The 17,832-nt window shown below is 41.2% G+C and overlaps 1 protein-coding gene across 6 annotated transcripts in view; it reads right to left on the minus strand.

Annotated features, from left to right (window-relative positions):
• Positions 1-2,705: 2,705 nt before the first annotated feature.
• The window catches only part of PICALM (phosphatidylinositol binding clathrin assembly protein), a 72,352-nt gene continuing 57,225 nt past the window's right edge, over positions 2,706-17,832 (minus strand). Inside the window, exons 18-24 of one of the 6 annotated variants that reach the window (XM_065658353.1) lie at positions 17,722-17,752; positions 16,849-16,948; positions 15,321-15,344; positions 13,290-13,349; positions 11,181-11,285; positions 5,432-5,534; positions 2,706-4,319 (exon numbers count right to left, since the gene is read on the minus strand). In XM_065658353.1, coding sequence (XP_065514425.1) covers positions 5,442-5,534; positions 11,181-11,285; positions 13,290-13,349; positions 15,321-15,344; positions 16,849-16,948; positions 17,722-17,752 — 413 coding nt within the window. In that variant the 3' untranslated portion in view covers positions 2,706-4,319; positions 5,432-5,441. The remainder of the gene's footprint in view (positions 4,320-5,431; positions 5,535-11,180; positions 11,286-13,289; positions 13,350-15,320; positions 15,345-16,848; positions 16,949-17,721; positions 17,753-17,832) is intronic. The other 5 variants (XM_065658312.1, XM_065658337.1, XM_065658321.1 and 2 more) reach the window with 5 other exon arrangements.

Here is a 17,832-nt window from a genome sequence, read left to right on the forward strand (position 1 = left end):
CGAGCCATGGAAAACTGAGATTTGACATGGCACTGGATCTTCTCTTCACCTTCAGTGACTGAAGTGCAAGAGGCTAAAATTGTATCAAATAATGCTTTTCTAGAAAAAGAGTTGCTGTAGTTACCGCCATGAACAAAGCAGAGATCTATGCTATGAAAATAAACCCAAGACCTCAGCTCTCCTCATCTACCACAGCTGTCAGACATCCAGAGCAATATCCTTGCACCCAACACATTTCCAGTACCATTACTGGCTCACACAACGAAACCTTTAAGGAAGTCGGCTGTCTGTTCCAAGGCTTTTTGGTCTTTGCCTCAGGAAATTTCGTCATCGGAGAAGCAAGAAAAGAAATAAGAACTGCGCTTTACTCAACTCACAGATCGATTTGTTATCTTGGGCAAGTCATCTCCCACCAGTGCAATGGGTTTAGTATCTACTCAGCCTTCAAACACAAAACGGCATCAAGTGGGTGGCCACAATGTTACACCTTCAGGGGAACCTGCTCGGGGTTCTCTCCTCCTCACTTATTCTCCTGATGCACCCAGGACATCACGTACTCATCAGCCGAACCCCTTCGTTCTCCAGTTTGAACGTGGAAAACATCAGTAACTCACAGATTTTTCTTGTTGGGCAAATTCAGATGTCAAGACTCTTTCTGCTCTCACCCCTGTGGTGTGAGGGAGCTGCAAAGGCCAAGTCAAAAAATTGTCAATAGGCCAAGGAGAAAGCTCTTAGTTATTTTACACATGCTCCCATTAACATTGATTTTTCTTCATATTCTGCACATTTCTTCACTACCCCTCACATTATCTTGTCAGTCTTCTGCTCCCATCACCATTTCCTATTTTTCCCCTGTGGTGTTGGTACCCAATTCTCATTTTTCTGCTACAATCTCTACGTCAATTATATCATGGCCTTTGAGTTGCAATTCATTCAGTGTCACTACAAGGTTTATACCAGGCTCTGAAAACAAACACTTAGTGTTTAATAAAAGATGCGGGGTGTCACCCCAGCTCTTCTGCTTGCTGGGAGAGTCCATGACATTCCAGCAGCTGGTTGAACAGACCATCTGATGTCACATAAAACGAGTTTTTAAACATTTCCTGAGGTACTGTCTGTGTCAATTTACTGTATACAACAGTTTGATTTAGTGACTTCGCAACCAAGAACAGAAGCAGCAAAAGAATTGAGATTTGTCTTTAGATGAAGAGTCTACATTTGGGCTTTTAGAAAACACATGAATTTAATAGCTGCTCAGGTTCTTGTTCTGGCAATAGTAATTGTCTCAAGAGGTAAATCCAGTTGTTTTAATCACATAATTCTTTGATTGTAAAAAAATTACTACAAAATAGTGACAATTCTGACACACTAGTTGCCTTCACAAAGCTCTAAAAGGAACCACATCCCTCTAACAATGCGCCTCCTCCACTGCTTGCTCTGAGCAGGCAGCTTCCCTACTCCCAGTTTGCTCTTCGAGGTTAAACAGCCTTTGAACTCCATTTTGAGGAGAACCAGGTTTCCACAACTCCCTGTTATTGAAAACAGCCAGTAATTGAAAAGTAACATGTCTATGAGCTATGGCTTCTAAATTAAGCTGCGATTGAGTTTTATTCCAGCAATACTGGAACCAAACGTACTTATTAGGAACAAAGTAAATGGGAAAATAATCCTCGGGAAACATTCTCAAGCTGGTTTGTCTCTGAAAAGTAAAGCAAAAAATCATGGTTTATCAGCAAAGCCTCCACCAAGAAATCTTCACCTGCACAGCAGCTGTGTTAAACACCACAGAGCAACTGGGAGTGAGCAGCAAGGGATAGCAGATGAATTCGTCACCCCTGCAGAAGAGGTGGCTTATTTATTTTGTCTGGGGATTTTTGGCATCTGCATGATTTGCAACCTCAAGCCCAAAGCCCCACAAAGGGGATCAAGAAGATTTCAGACCCAAGGAAGCAGATCTGTCCTCAGCTGCAAAACAGAGATCGGAACCGCTGTGCAGAAAACATCTCAGACCTGAAAAGATGACCAGGCTGGTGTCTGTTTTGATCCTAACGCAGCACACTGGGCTGTGGAGGAAGAGGAGGAGGAGGAAGGCCGACGATCTGTCACACAAGCTCTGGACTGTGTTTCACAACAATTTGTACCCTGGTAGGCACCGATGCAGCTCACAGAACAAAAATGGGCAAGTTTTGTCCAGCTGACCTCCAGTTCAGACAATTCACCTTTCTGATATTGAGTGCAAACAAAAACTTACACAGCAGTTGTTCTCTGGTTGTCCAGTCCCACATCAAAAGCCTCATCTGTAGGGACGTAAAGATTTAAGTAAATTGTATAGGAAACTCCACAGATCTGGGCATTACAGGTCGCAGGTTCAGGTGGTTTGGTTTTTTTTAATTCATGCTTTTAGAAAGAAATTTTAAATCTACTGATCTGTACTGATCATTTTCTGCTGTACGTCCTTCAGAACAAGCCTCAGGTCATTGAGAAGAAGAAAGTTCCACTTGTACAAAATCTCCCTGGGATAAAAACCAGTGTCTGACTGCAGATGTTCAAAGCGTTACCGTCTGCTGGAAGATTAGAGAAGACACCTAAATAACTTTTTGGGGGCATATTTATGCTTCTTGCTCAGTTATAAACAGTACAAGTTTATTACCATGAATATTTGGAAAAACTGGAAGATTTGGAAATATTGTATTAAGTAAGGAATCCATCTCTTGAAGAGACAACTCGTTATAGCGGAACTAAGGCCACCGAGAAGACACAGAAGTCACATCATTCCCATAGAGCTGCTCTTCCTGCAATACAATATGCACATCTGAAAGACATTTGGTATTTTATTAAGTAAACAAAGCAATTATCAGTGCACATTTTAAGCAGCAAAAAGAAAAGAAGCACCTCAGACTTTCATACCGTAACAAAAGTTCTGTGGAAGCTGCATTTTATTTGAAAATCCACCCATTTTTGCTAACATACATTTTTAATATTTTAAACAAAAATAGAATCTGCAGAGACAATGCAGCAAGTATGCTTAATTCATGTACAGAATTGCTTTCACATCGTGGACTATCCTCCTGAAGGCCCCACTCCACCCAAAAAGTTATGATGTATTTACACAGAGCACCGATCAACAGTGCTACTTTAATGCTTCGTTAACTAAATACCCGCTAGACGTGTGTAAGGGAGCTACTTTGCCTTTTTTACTTTTAAAACGTACGTGATCATAAGCATGGCACGAGCCAAATGAAAATGCTTCCCCCCGACACACACCACCTCAATTTTTTAATTTTTTTTTTATTTTTTAAAGAAAAGAAGGAAAGTCTTAAAGTGAAAGCAATTCCTCACATTCATTTTGGAAAGGCCTTATAATGTCAAATGTAAAAATAATGACATGCCAAGCACAAAGCAATAAAGTTCCTTCCCAATGCACTAATGCTGAATTAAAAATGTAGTGCTTCTTCTAGTCAGTTAACTGTTCCCTTGCAAAATCCTAGGCACAGAATTGACTATGAGGATTAATGCATTTTACAGCTCTTCCCTAATTCTCATATATACCGAGAACTCATTAGATTCAGACCTTTAAAATATTTAGTGCTCTGTACGTCAGCTGAAAAGCGTTCTGAATCAGATTCATTCTTTGTGGATAAAAATCAGACATACTGTATACATCCATACTCATTTTCATAAGGAGGTTTTTTTTTTGATACAATATTAATGTTAAATTGATAATCATAAATAAATACAAACAATAATACATAAGGAATGTCTACTGCAAACTGAATATATAATTTTTTTTTTTTTAAAAAAAAGTTAATTTCCATTACTGCTGTGCCTACATTTGTGAGGACTGAAAAGGTAACTGCAGAATTACAAGTTAGGATTTGACCCTCCCCTGCCCAGGGTCTTGTTTCGAGTTCTGGTCAAGGACACATCTCCATCCCAGACAGCATTTCCAAACACCCATCTCGATTTCCAGAATAAAGGCTTCTCTTTGTACCTTACCAATTAGGGATACTAATAGAAGCTGAAAGTATTGACGTGTTAGTCACCAGGACAAAAAAAAAAAGAGAGAAAAAAAAAATCAAATATCAATCTTAGTCTCAATTCATGGCAATTCTTGGCTTTGTGTTGTATGTTGATGTTTCCATATGGAGTCGTCTCAGGTTCCTTCATTGGTCTGTGTCATTTCACTGCACCGTTTCATGGAAGAGGAGAGTTGGAGAGACTGAAGTTCGTTTTTTCCTGGAAGTGGGGCTTTACTGGTGAGCACATCTTTTTGGAAACGTTCCTTTCTCTTCCATCTAACACAGTTACATAAACTGAATCTGCAAAGATTAAAAACCCGCGTGTTAACACCCAACAGAAGTCGGACTTCGCTATAAACCCGTGTTTTCTTCCAACCTTTCCATTCTTCAAATGCCCAAGCCATCCCAAGATCTGAAGTTTCAAATGGAAACTAAAATTCTACAGAACCAGAACACAACCAAAAGCCATCAAGATGTTCTTCCAGCTACACCAGCCTTTGGAACAGCTCTTTGCATTAAGCTGGTTTGTCCAACAATAAAAAAAACCAACACAACAAAAAGCTACTTATCCATGCAATATTGTCACCAGCAGCAGCGTAACACGGATCAACACAATTCTGAAGAGAACTCAAGGTCACTTTTCCCACTGAACCATCACAAGTGGACAAAGCAAAGCAGATGCTGTGTGCAATAAAGCCTACTCTTCTATCCACTACATATTCTTGAATTCTTTCATGTTTTCACTCATTTTAGTAGTTAATTCCCACCTTCCTCTGATTGATAAAAAAGAAAGGAACTCCAGTGCACGTCTGTAATAAATTTAACCCTCGCACACATGGAACCAGGTACCTCCTTCTGCATCAAGTGGACCCTTTGGTCAGGCGATCTGGCGAGGTGCGGGAGCAGAGGACCAGCAGCAGCCAGGTGTTTGCTGCTGACCAGAACCCTAAACCAGTTTGGTTTCTTTTTTTTTTTTTCCCCCTCTATATTTATCCAGTCCTAAAATTCCATTCGGCCCTTTGAAGGCAACCACGAGGCTGATGTGGCCCCCGGTGAAAATGAGTCTGACGCCCCTGCCCTAAACCCTTTCCTGATGAAAAATGGTCAATACCAGGTTGTACCAGTTCCTTCCCAGCAAAGCACCACGTGTGCTGGATTTTGCAGTTAGAAAGGAACCAGCAAATTGTATTTCCAGTGGACCGAAGCAAAATGACTTGATTGGGCCTTTAAAGGGCTGCGGTCAATACACCGAGTTTCCAAGTCACTTCCACAATGCTTCCAACTCAACACGGCTTATTTGTAATTTTCTTCCGAAACAGTTCTAGCCATGCTAATAAAACTGGAATGAGAACTTTCAATTTTTTTGTTTTATATCACAAAAACCAGCATCTCCCCAGTATAACGGACAATACCTAAGTTGTTTTACAAGAAATCCTGGAGAGAGAGCTCTGCAAAGGGATCCTTTCCTGAGGCTCTGTGAGGACTCTGACTGGAAGGGCTGGATGCTGCAGACAGCTAGTAGGAAAGACGACAGAAAAAGGGAAAGAAAAAGAAAAAAAGGTCTCAGAATGACAGAATATGAAAGCTGAACGGGTAATGAAAGGACGAGGGGAGGTTAAGAGGCAAACTCGGTAGAAAACAACTATTAAAACGAGGTGTTTGGTCATATGGAAAACAGAAAGCCTCTCCAATGGTTGGTGTAATGCAGAAACAAGCTGGACATGAACCCCCCGAAAGGAGATTTCAATCGGCATTCGCCAAGTCAGCAGATAAACTCGCATCTCTTCTTCTCCAAATAGGATGTGTGTAAAAAGAGGCTGGAGAGCAGGTAACAGATAATTCTCAATTTGGGGCCTAGAAGAACACAGGACATATTCTGGGGGTAGGAAAAAAAAAATAGATGGAAGTTTGTCATCTGCTGCTGTTTTAGGCAAGAACTGAAGCCTGAGAGTGCTAATCTATACACTAACAAAAATCACATCCTATAGCCATGTATTTAAAGCACCACACTACAAGTTCAGCCATCCGAAGCACATAATTCACAGGTAGGTAATACTGGCGTTGCAGCTGCTGCTGCTGGAAGGGACCAGTAATCTGCAGGCTGTAACTGCCCAAGTATCTGCTATTTGTTGATCTATTTTTGTAGTCCTTTTCCTCCTTTATTAGTGCTTTCCAAGTCATAAATGGTGCTTTACTGAATTCTTCTTGCCCTCCCGCTCATAGAACTCGCATGCTTTTGCAAGTTACAAATGAAAGCCAGTTTTCTCCATTTCAGATTCCATCGCTTTAACAGTTTACTCACAATCGAGTCGCTGATCACCGGTGCATACTTGCACTTCATACCCATCGCAAAAAACATCGTCTGAAGGGATATTTCCTTTGGAAATACTGAATGGCTGCCAACCTGCACATGACAGGAACACGCTTATGGGAACTGCTCGCAGAAGTGCCCAGAGTGTAAATGCTGCCATTGCAAAGGTCAATTTTTCACGTTAACGTCTATCTCAGAAACCGTGCAGGGAGGAGCGGTTCTTTCAGGATCACCACTCTCTATCTGGGTTCAAATCGTTACCTCCCACCTGAAACCCCACTCCCGATGGGGCACTCGGATCCAGTCCCCATAAACAGATTATGGAAGAGTCATGAGACAGAATGGGAAGCGCTTGAGAAGCAGTTTCAGGATGTCAGAAGTTCCCTTTTAAGCTTGGTTTTGGAAAGCCACTGCTCGCACACCTCACCACTCTCCAGGATTTGAGCCAGACTAATGTTAAAGTCCAACAGAGTCCTAACTTGAGCCGGGCCTGCCTGCTGCGACTTGATTTCACACATTCTTCCTCTTCACGGTCAAATGGCTTGAAGTCACGTATGAAAAGTCCTGTGAAATTTGAGTTGGCAAATCTCCAATCAATATGAAAGCTGAAGTGATGTCCCCGTTTGAAAGCAGTGTGGAAGACTGGCAGGTTTAGAGCAACAACAGCTTGTAACCAGAAAAGAGAGGTGACATCTCAGGAGGCCTGTTCAGCTTAAATACTGGGAAAAAAACTTGACAGCGGTACTTCCTACATGGTGCAGCCAAATTCAGGCAAGACACGGTACCTTACAGTAAATACATATTTTAATGAGATTCCTCTAATTAATAAAAAGGAGGACTAAAAAAGTGTAGAAAATATAGTCAGACAGTTTCCTATATTGCATCTATCCAGAACACGGCTTATAAATAGATCTGAAAACCAGAACCTACCTTAGCTGTTTCTAAGGAGAAGCATTTAAAACAAGAGCACCGGCCATTGGTTTTCTCTACCGCTACCACACCCAGAACTGTGGATTTAACCTCCCTGCTGCCCAGCGCTTACATGATCTGAAATGCAACGTGCTGCGCTGGATCAGACCCAGAGCTCGGCCTCACCTCCAACAGCGCTTCTCACTTCTTGCTGCTTCCAGGAGACAAAGCCTCCCCACAGTCACAGTAACACAGACAAACCTGTCCACTGGGTGTGTTGTGCTGATTCCCATCGTCAGCTGGATGCTGGTTTCTCATTAAACAAGTCTGTTGAGCTGGTTTAGTGTATATTTTGGGATTAATGTGCCAAAAGGAGCCCTTTGTAAAGTCTGCTTTCTGGTGTAAGCCTGTCCTGAAATATATAGCCTGTTCTTCCAGTTTAAAAACAAGAAGAAACCCCAAACAAAAGCAACCACAAACAACCATCGAACACAAACAAAATAAAAACCCCACAAACAAACAAAAATGAAAACCACCCCCCATAACCAACCTATTTGCAGATTTATCTATTCTCCATCATCACCAGGCGACCTCTCCTACTTCTGTACAATTCGGTGACGTTAACAACTGCAGTGTTACAATTCACGCCGACGCTGGCAGCAGGCCAAGTAATTTCTTTGTTCTATTTTAAATCTTAAAATTTTCCCTGCCTAGCTGCCTCCTCTCCTAAGGCTGTGTCCTTTTGGGGCTAATCAGACCAGAACACGTAACAACCCAAACCACACCGCTCATCTGCCAGTGTTGTACCAGTTTCTATCAGCCAACATGAGCATGGTTTTGCTGGTGCTGAACATTCCAACGCTGCTGTTGTGCATTACGATACTCAGAGGTTACAACGGGTAGTTTAGATGCCAGTTAACTGTCCATCATTCAGCTCTGGCTTGTCTGAAATATCCTGAATTTTGCAGTACAGCATCACACCTGCCATCACTCTGGCTCCTGTTTAAGCTTGTTTGAATCACTGATTCAGCCTTTCCCTTCCTCAAACACACACACACACTCTCCTCCCACCAGCTACAATTTAATCACACAACTCCAATAATTCTCACTGTTCGGGGTATCACAATATATTATAATATTTTGCAGGGAGGAAAACCTGCAATTTTATCATTATGAAAATGATTATGTTCTCTCTCAAGCAATACTGACCCTAATGTAAGATAAATGATTCCAAAGGAAAAAAAAAACCACACGCATACACACCAGTTTCTTTTAAAATTACAAATATCTTCTGCACCTAGATTTACAAAGAAGAAACTGCTCTAGTCTCATCCTCAATTGTTTCAAATTACTCTGCCCTTAAAAAAACCAAACTACCCTTGCTTTTCATAGCAACAATTAGAAATAAAGTTGCACGAGGACAAACAGAGCAGTTGAAAGGCAGGGAAAATAGGTATGTCTAGGGATAGGGAAAGTATATTTGTAAAGACAAATCCTTAAGAGTATCAAGTTAGGAACACTGGTTTAAATTATAAAGAAACTGGACAGCATCAGGATGCCTATTTTACCAGTCTGTATGAAAAGCAGGAGTTCCCAACACACTAAAACTTGGCAATAAGATTTTTCAGCACCAACTTTGTATCTGTCATTATGCTTTTAAGTACCTCCAAGTTTCTTTACTGTAGACAGCAACCAAGGTCTATCAGGAGACCAGAGGTAAGTGATATAAGCTGGTGCTTTAAATGTAAATATTAAAAGCTATTTACTTTTTGGCATTGATGACACCACGGACAAAACGTGTATTATAATAACGGTGATTAGAGCGATCCACACAAGATGTAGGCAGTTCGAACTGCGTGCCTTTCAGGCAATCATCATTAATTCTTTTATATTTGTTTCCTTATCCCAAGAACACACGTTTCTTTATATTCCTATTTCTATTTCTGACACAACAGGAGTATTAACCAAACCTAAACAAATATGCCCTCAGAAGAACCTCAAGACTACACACACAGTAAGTTTAGTGTAACAATATTGTAATTCCCCTTCGTGGCTATAGACACTGTGTATGGGGAAGAAGCTCTCGCGTGCAGCTTTTGTTCCATTTCATTTGCTTTATCGATGTCAGACTTCGAAAACTCAACGCCTGCAAGCAACACAGACTGACTGTCTCAGGGAAAACCCTCCCCGGTCACACAGCAAACACTGAGTCAAAGGATGTGCTTTCTACCCAATTAATTCTCACAGCAGCCAAACGTGTCAGATAAGCACAATAAATGCAGGTCTGCACGTCTCGCTTGTGACTAATTCCTCTTTCTGCTGTTAGGACGGCCAGCTGGGATTCAACCCAGACCAAGCCCTGCAATGGCAAATGAAGCAGAAACGCTCAACTCGCTACTCAGATCCACCTACCTGTTTATAACTGAGTCAGGCAGGTAGGTAGATTTATACACATTATATATATATGCACACACTTTTTTTTTTAAAGGGACATTTCAAAAATCAATATTTTGGAAACTGAAGGAGAAACTCTTATCCTCAAGGATCCTTTAATTTGTTATCTATTTAAGAGGTATCAAACACTTCTTTTCCCCCCTTGAAAGAGTATAAAACCCATGTGAAAGACACTGAATCACCCGTCTTAAGTGACAGCGAATGTGCAAAGCAGCTCTCAGAAGTCCAAGACAATGTCAATTGATAACTGCGTTTCTAGCTACAAAAATCTAACAGCATCTCTTTCAGATATAGCCTTTAAAAAAAGAATTTAAAAAACCCCGTTTTAGCAAAGACAATAGACATACCACCCACTGGCAGCAAACAACACCACTGCTGATAAAGGATCAGATCTGGGTACCAGAGAAAGGTTTGAGGCTCTTTTCCTTTCCAACCTATTGCTGAACTCTTTTCCCTCCACACTCTAGTCCCAAAAACACACTTACACCAACATCTACTTGAGTGAATTTATACAGGCATGGCTCTAAACAGCCACCAATAAAGGCAGAGCTCTTCATAGTAAGATCAAGATACAGACCCGATATACCACATTTTTCTAACAGGGTCATGATGTACAGTGTGAACTTTGGCAAAGAAACATTTGACCAGTAAGTAAAAACACACTGTTAATACTGGAGTTCCAAGCTGCCAGCTAAACTTGGCTCTGCCTCTAAGTACAGTTCACGAAGTCTTAACAATTCAGTATTTTCTGAAAATAATGAAGGTGTTCGAGGTTATCCATTCCCTCGACCCCCTAATTTTTTTTTTTTCCTACTGCAAAAATCTACCTTCAGATGGCTATTGGGTCAAAAGAGTGAGACCAGATAGAAACTTCTCAGTGGCAGAAGTTTGCTAAACAAACAATAAAAGGTAGGTATTTAACTCCAGTCTTGATGAAGTCAGTTCTCACTGTTCAGAGTAACCCTTCAGCACACTCTTTTATTCCAGGACATTAGGTAATGAAGCTACACACAACATCTCACGAGAAGCAGAAAAGTGGGCAATGTAAGGAACGCTCCATTTAACGTAACACCTTCCTCGACAGGGAAAGGCCAGACGCGTTTGTGTAGCTGTTGAGTATCTCCACTGTGCTGTAAATATAGTCTTCTACAAACACTTGGAGGAACACAAAGACCTCTACAGAACACGATAGTTAAAAACTAGATGGAGGTGTCATGTGCCTCCCACTGAGAGCAGCCAGTACGAACTACCAGGCGTTGGGGTGAAGTTTCACCAAGTTTGATACCATGTGCTCTTCACACCCACCTGTAAGGCAGAGGTAAAAGGCTACAGACACCCCTGGATACAAGAAGCTGGGAAGGAGTAATACTTCCATGAACTGCTGGGCTTGTGCAATACATCTGTCCCACGCAATATTAATATACTTTTTAAAGAAACCGACCCAGTTGTGATTTGTTCCTAGCATGAATCATATTGAATATACAGACCTGTGCTCCTGGTACAGGGCCAAATGGGTTTGGTGGTCTCATGACTGGCTGGCTGTATATTAAAGTTGGCTGTGTCATGACTGGTATGCCTCCCATCTGTGATGGCTAAAAAAAAAAAAATATCCACAACATCAAATCACACTTAGCATTAATACACTGCAAGTGTTTAAGTGAAGAAAATGGTAAATTTTGGTCATTTTTGATATATGCAATCATTTAAGATTTTTCTACAATATTCTGCAAATCAAGGTTACTGGAAAGGAACATTAGAGTCTTTTCAAGGAATATTCTCAATAACAACTGAGCCCATTTAATCTCTCGCTGCAGAAATCAAACACTCAAATACTTGTTGAAGCACAAGCACTAGTGCTGGTCCTCTTGCTCCCAAAACCGAGGCCTGACACCACTTCCCTGTCTGCCTTCGAAAGCACAGGAACAGTTTTACAGGTTTCAATGGGGAGCTCACAGAGTTCCAGAAAAACCGAAACCCCAGAACTATATGTATAATTAACGTTGAGGCATTATGCAACTGAAGTCTAAAGTGTTACTGACACTCTGGCTGAGGCGAATTAAGAGTTTAACGTATACTAATAGTTTTAGAAGTCTGGTTTGTTTTATTTTAGGTAGACGCCCATCCCTGGCGCTGCTTTTGGCGCTGCCCTCAGGCTCGGCTTGATACCAGCAGCCCTGCTGAAGCAATCCCTGCTGCTTTCCCTCCACTAATCCTGGTCCTCCTGCTACGCCAACCCGTTGTTTGGGCAATCAGGGTGTGAACCCGTTCAAGAAACTGATCCTGACGAAAACACCCTACAAAAATACCCGCTGGCACAAGGAAGCAGCCAGGGAATGCTGGGGGACTAATGGAATTGCCTGTCCCAGTGTGCCCTCACCAAGGAAAAAGCCACTTAGCAATGGGCATGCTCAGAACTACAGTACCTACTAAAGCTTTTAGGAAAAATGGAGCACAAGGGTTGTAAGATGGCTCAACGTTTCAGAGATTCCTAGCAGTAAATGTCCTGAATAAAGTCTGAATGAGCCAGGACAGTTTTCAGGATGTGATAAAGCCTCCTGGTCATTCTGGAACGGCCGGTCTCACCCACCTGCTCACATCACACGCTTCTGAACAAGTAACAGCAACTCAGGGCAGCAGAGCTACGGCTCCTGCTAATTCCAGTTCCCACTTCACATGGGCATTTAAACCCCACAACAAAGGTTGCTTGACAAAACATGCAAGATTACCTTCTACACACTAAACATGTTACCTTCCCCAGCCACCCAGAAAACTCTCCCAGTACTGTCAGTGCAAAGTTGCGTAGATCAAGTTTGACTCAACACTAAAGGTAGTTTAACCACGACGACTTTGCACAGAACGTACTACAGGAGGGTACTGAGGAACGTGATACCCTCCCACAAGACCCTCACGAACACCGTTGGCCACTTTTGCAGTTCACTTGCTGAGCATTTACAAATTATAAATCATTAAACTGATTTGATTACATGATGAAACATTTAGCTTATTTTTGTTATACTAGTCTGTGAGTCGTTTAACAGAATAACTGTTCTTTCTGCTTCTACTCATCCAGCAAGGCTGTGCTACATCAAGACCATACTGATAGAGAATTAAGGCTCACCGTTTCAGAAATATTTTAAAATTTGAGATGAGAACAAAAAAATTGAACAGCTTTTCAGAGCAACAAGGTCAGGTTTATGTGAAAAGCCTTCCAGTATTGGTGTCACTAGGAGATCCAATTCTCAGCCGACACCGCAAGACACGGTCGTGTCACAAACCTGCGGTTTTGTAGCATCGATCATCGCAGATGCCTTTTGCTGAGGTTGGGAGCAAGTATTTAAGGAAGGTTTCACTTCACTGATAAAACATTCCCATTGTGAACGTAGCTATAGTCACGTGATGCACTTATTTCTAAGGAAGGGCAGATGTAATTTCAGACAAAAACCACCAAGGCTCACAAAACCAGGACTTAATGATTTGGCCACGAATAAACCAATAGGAGTTGAAATTCAGACTTTGGTAAGATAGTTCAGAAAAAACGACTGCTACCAAATACATAGGCATCTGACTTAAACTTTGGGTTGCAGGAGTTCACTCACCATCCCGTAGCCCATCATCCCCGTTGGCGTTGTGGCAGGATAAGCCATCACGGGCGGTGCCTGGTGTGAAAAACAGTGGAGAACTGAGAGAGGAGCGAGCGGCCGCGCTCGGGTCAGACAGCGCTGGCCACGGGGCAACCGCGGCACTTCGCTTATCATGATGTGGCAAAGAATAAATAGGATTTGCAGGCTTGCATACAGAGTGTATCCAATACAATAGCTAAGCTAAGGTTTCTAGGTGATCTTGGCAAATCTATAATTATGTATTTGCTTTTAACCTGTTAGGACTTTGGCTGACTAAACTGAACTGCGAGCTACCGTTCTCTCAGCATCCTGTTTAAAGAACAGAGCACGAGACACAGAGAAGCAAAAGAGAGAAAATGCAGGAAGCAGAAGCATTTTTTTAATCCCATGAAGGATATACTTATATTTCAAAATCTGAAGTAATGGTACACAAGGAGTCTTAAGAAATAATTTTAAAGACCAAAACACCATTGCTTCTGCCAGCATTACAGAATTCTCTTGTCTTTAGCCAGGATGGACACGCTATGGGGATTCTCCTACCATCCTTCAATATAAATCCAACCCTAACATGAATATGCAACTCACATTCCCTCTCACTCACCCACTTAGTACAGTAGATCTGAACAGGTGGAAAAGTCCTCTTGGTACTTTGCAGATACGTTTATATTACTCTTAACCTCAGTTAACTTTTCTGAGGTTACAGTAAGATTGCTGTCAACAGACAACACTTGCGGTGACACTATGTTTTGTAAACAACTTGGCAACACATACATAGAAAACCAGCTGATAACTCTTAGAAAGAAAAATATACTAAAGACAGTTCTCACATCCTAACCATATTACCATATTCTTTGTTCTACAATTTCATTATCCGCTTTCTAAATTAGTATTAACTCTTACAAGGACAAGATTTCCCCCCCCCCGCCCAGACTAGATATTGGTGGTTATAAATATTCAGATAACTTGCTGTCCCTCCACTCTACCTCCTGTTAGTCTAATTTTCATGCTGTTGGGATTACTGTCCATGGCAAGACAAAAACTGTTTGCATTTCTTGGTACACGAAGAGGGAAGTGACAAAATATTAATAATACTGGATTAAAGCAGATACATTGTAACATCACAAACAGGACATCAGCAAAACTGCTGCTGAACTCCGTTCTAAGATATCAGCTGCCTCTTCATCGATAGCAGCCAGAGTCACTGGCATTCCAATTGCTGTCAGAATAGATTTCCCCCATCAAGAACTATCTAAACTGTGTACTATCCATTATTTCACAGAGCTGACAAAGCCATCCTGAAAATCAGTTTGTTTTGCTTGTGTATCCACATCTACACACACAAAAACATGCTGACTACATTTATTTTTGAGTGCTCAAGTATGGACCTACCATCCTTTAGTTACAGAGTTACCCTGCAATGAAAACAGAATACAGGGAAAGACCAATATCATTGTTGACATAAAGAAAAAAAAACCCTTTGAAATGAAAGGCTGCATTCCTCAGACAGCAAGCACAGGTTATTGCTTTGTAAACTGTCAGCATGGATTTTCTTTTTTCATATAAGCATTAATGACATATTGGTCTCTCCCCACAAAAAAAATAAAAACAAAAATCAAGATCTACTGTAAATGTGGACAAAGTGCCAAGTATAACAGAAGCCCATGAGGTTTCATGCAATTATTCAAACACGAACATTTTAATCTTCATTCAAAATTCACCGAGTGCATTGAAGGCAGCACAGACACACACCCCAGCTCTCTGGCAGCAAATGGGACACTTGAAAGCAAGGAGAAAGAATCTTGGTATTTCCCATGCCATCATTTGAGTCAGAGCCCGCAGACCACCTATGAGGTTCGTGTATGCTAGGAAAAGCTCAATTTTTGGCACACCAAAGATTTTAAAATGAGGAATGTGTAAACAGCAAGAAGGTTGTGAGATTCTGCAACAGCAGTGGTTAATATCAGCATGCCAGTCGATTGCAAAAAGGCTGTGGGTTGTTTCACTTACGTATTGTGGAAAATGCATGCCATTCTGTATTTCCCAGGAGAACAATTACATAATGCAATAACACTGGATTAGAAGCAAATACTTAAACAACAGAATATACACAGATAGCATTTTAGTTCACAAATACATTAAATGTTTACCCCAACAAATTCTTGTAGTTCAAGCCACTTGCTCAGACACATACACCTGTGATACTGTCATCGTTATTAGGCTTGTAATTGTCTTGCACAGTCCATTTATTTGGTATATGCCTTTTTCCCAAAGACATGAAAGCCTTATTTTCCAAAGCATATTTATTTAGCAAGCAGCAGAAACTCCACAATAAATAGACCAGCAGAGGAAAACAAACTTTTTTCCCCCCTAGATTATTTCTGTTTCAATATTTTTATGTTAATGGAACAGTTTCACAGGACAAGAAGTGTCTCAACAGCATCTCTGAATAATAAAGGCTGTTAAAGCAATGACTTATCACAAGAAGATGTATATACAAGACACAAGTTATTAAACAGATTCAAGCACACAAGTAAACTCGAACCACCAGTCAGTCATTGAAGCAGGAAAGTAGTTACAGTTTCTTCAATATCTACACACTCTCGGGTAAGGTCCACAAACATTTCTCCCTAGACAAAAGTAGCAAGTTGATAAGGGACACCCAGAACGGAAGAGGCGGTGGATCCAGGGAGACAAGCTCCCTCTTTCCAAATCCACAAGGCTGTATTATCACGCTGTGGGTTCAACCTCCCCCACTCAGTTACGGTCAGATGCAATAAATCCGTGTTACCTGTTCTGTCCACGTACAGTTCTCCAGGTCATTTGTGAAAGGGCGAGTAGGATTCACATGCAAAAATGTTTCATTAGCACTGTGAAAACTACTCATATAGCCTCAAACTGATTTTTTTTGTTTGATTTGGGCTTGTAATTAAGAGCCCTCACTCTACGTGCTACCCCTAAATCCTTGCCAATACTATGGAAGTCGATCACCAAAAGCGACGTGCGTTAAAAACAACTGCACACATCAGGGGAGAAAAGCGGTAGTTACGTATGCTAAGAGCTCACATCACTGCACAGACACCTCTACTGGCATCAAGAGGATTAATCTCTCGGTCCGTTCTCACCTCCAGAGTTGTAATGTTAGACGTACTTGACGTATTGCTGCATATCACAAATATACTTCTCACACTTCTACCTTTCTAGACTGCAAAGAGCCCCCCGTAGCCCCCTCCCAACACTGGAATTGATGGTTTTGCGTCAGTGCAATGGAACACGAAGGCTGCTCTCTTGCCCTGAGAGAGGCTGGGCAAAAACTAACGAAATTCATGCTAAACCTGCACATCACAAAACTACTTACTACAACTGCACGGCTAAGAAAAATAAATCCAAGCAGTATGCACCTCAAGCTGACCACTCCTTCAATTTTTTACTACTCTTTTACTGCAACTATTGATCACTTCCAAATTTCTCTGTTATACATCAGCCTACATATCTACGTTGCAGGGAACTCACTATTTTAAAACGAGTGTTTGCTTACCAATGTTGGAGCGTTCCACGCAGTTGTAGGTGCAATCTTGGGCTGCCAGTTGGAACCACCTGTTAGTTTCTTTTCACCTGGCTGAGTCCAGTTTACATCACTTCAAACAAATGTTTTAAAAGAACTGTTAGAAAACATTGGATTTTCCGACAAATCTCCCTCAGGTAAATACTGTTTCCTCTTGGAAATGTGGCTGCTTCTGTTAGTGAAGAAACTCCTTTAGCAAAGGAGTTGACAAAAGGTCTCATGACAGCTTGTTTTGGCTGGGAAAAGTAAAACGTTTAACATGAGCCACCTCACCTTTATCTAAACTCAGTCAAGTTCCCCAGTACAAGACTTGGGATCAACTGCATACTGGATTTCTGAATGATTTCAGAGTTGGCACAGATGGTCCCAATAAGTCTGAAGCCGCTAATCACACTCTCAACTTCATTGCTAGAGCAGAAGTTCACTGTTCTACAATACATCCAACTTCAAAATTCATTTGTTTCAGTGTCAACCACAAGTCTGAAGTGGTAGTATCACCATCTTTAACACAGCTCTGCACACACTCGGATCCCACAAAGCATTTATAAGGTGTGCTAAGATTACCTACAACTACAAACCAACATTTTGATGAACTCATTTCCTATATAAATACAAAGCCTGAAAGGAATCAGAGACAGAAGGACATCTTGCCTGCTGTTATCACTGTCACTCAGTCTGCAGTCACCTTCGACTATTCATTATACCTCGTATGAGAAACAATGTACAATCCCAAACCTGCTCCAAAGGTTCACGTTAGGTTATTACGCACAGGTTTGAACCTGTACTTTCATAAGAATTTACCATCGAGAAAATAAAAATGCCTAACTTCTGATTAAACATACTCACTTTTTAGTAGTTCCATTTCCAATGCCCAAATCTGTCACAAAGTAGAAAACGATACTGTTGAAATTCTGTTCATTTAGAAGAATTCTTTAAGTATTTCTACATCAGTGGTTC

This window comes from Caloenas nicobarica, chromosome 1 (genome assembly GCF_036013445.1).
Source record: "Caloenas nicobarica isolate bCalNic1 chromosome 1, bCalNic1.hap1, whole genome shotgun sequence".
NCBI classification, from domain to species: domain Eukaryota; kingdom Metazoa; phylum Chordata; class Aves; order Columbiformes; family Columbidae; genus Caloenas; species Caloenas nicobarica.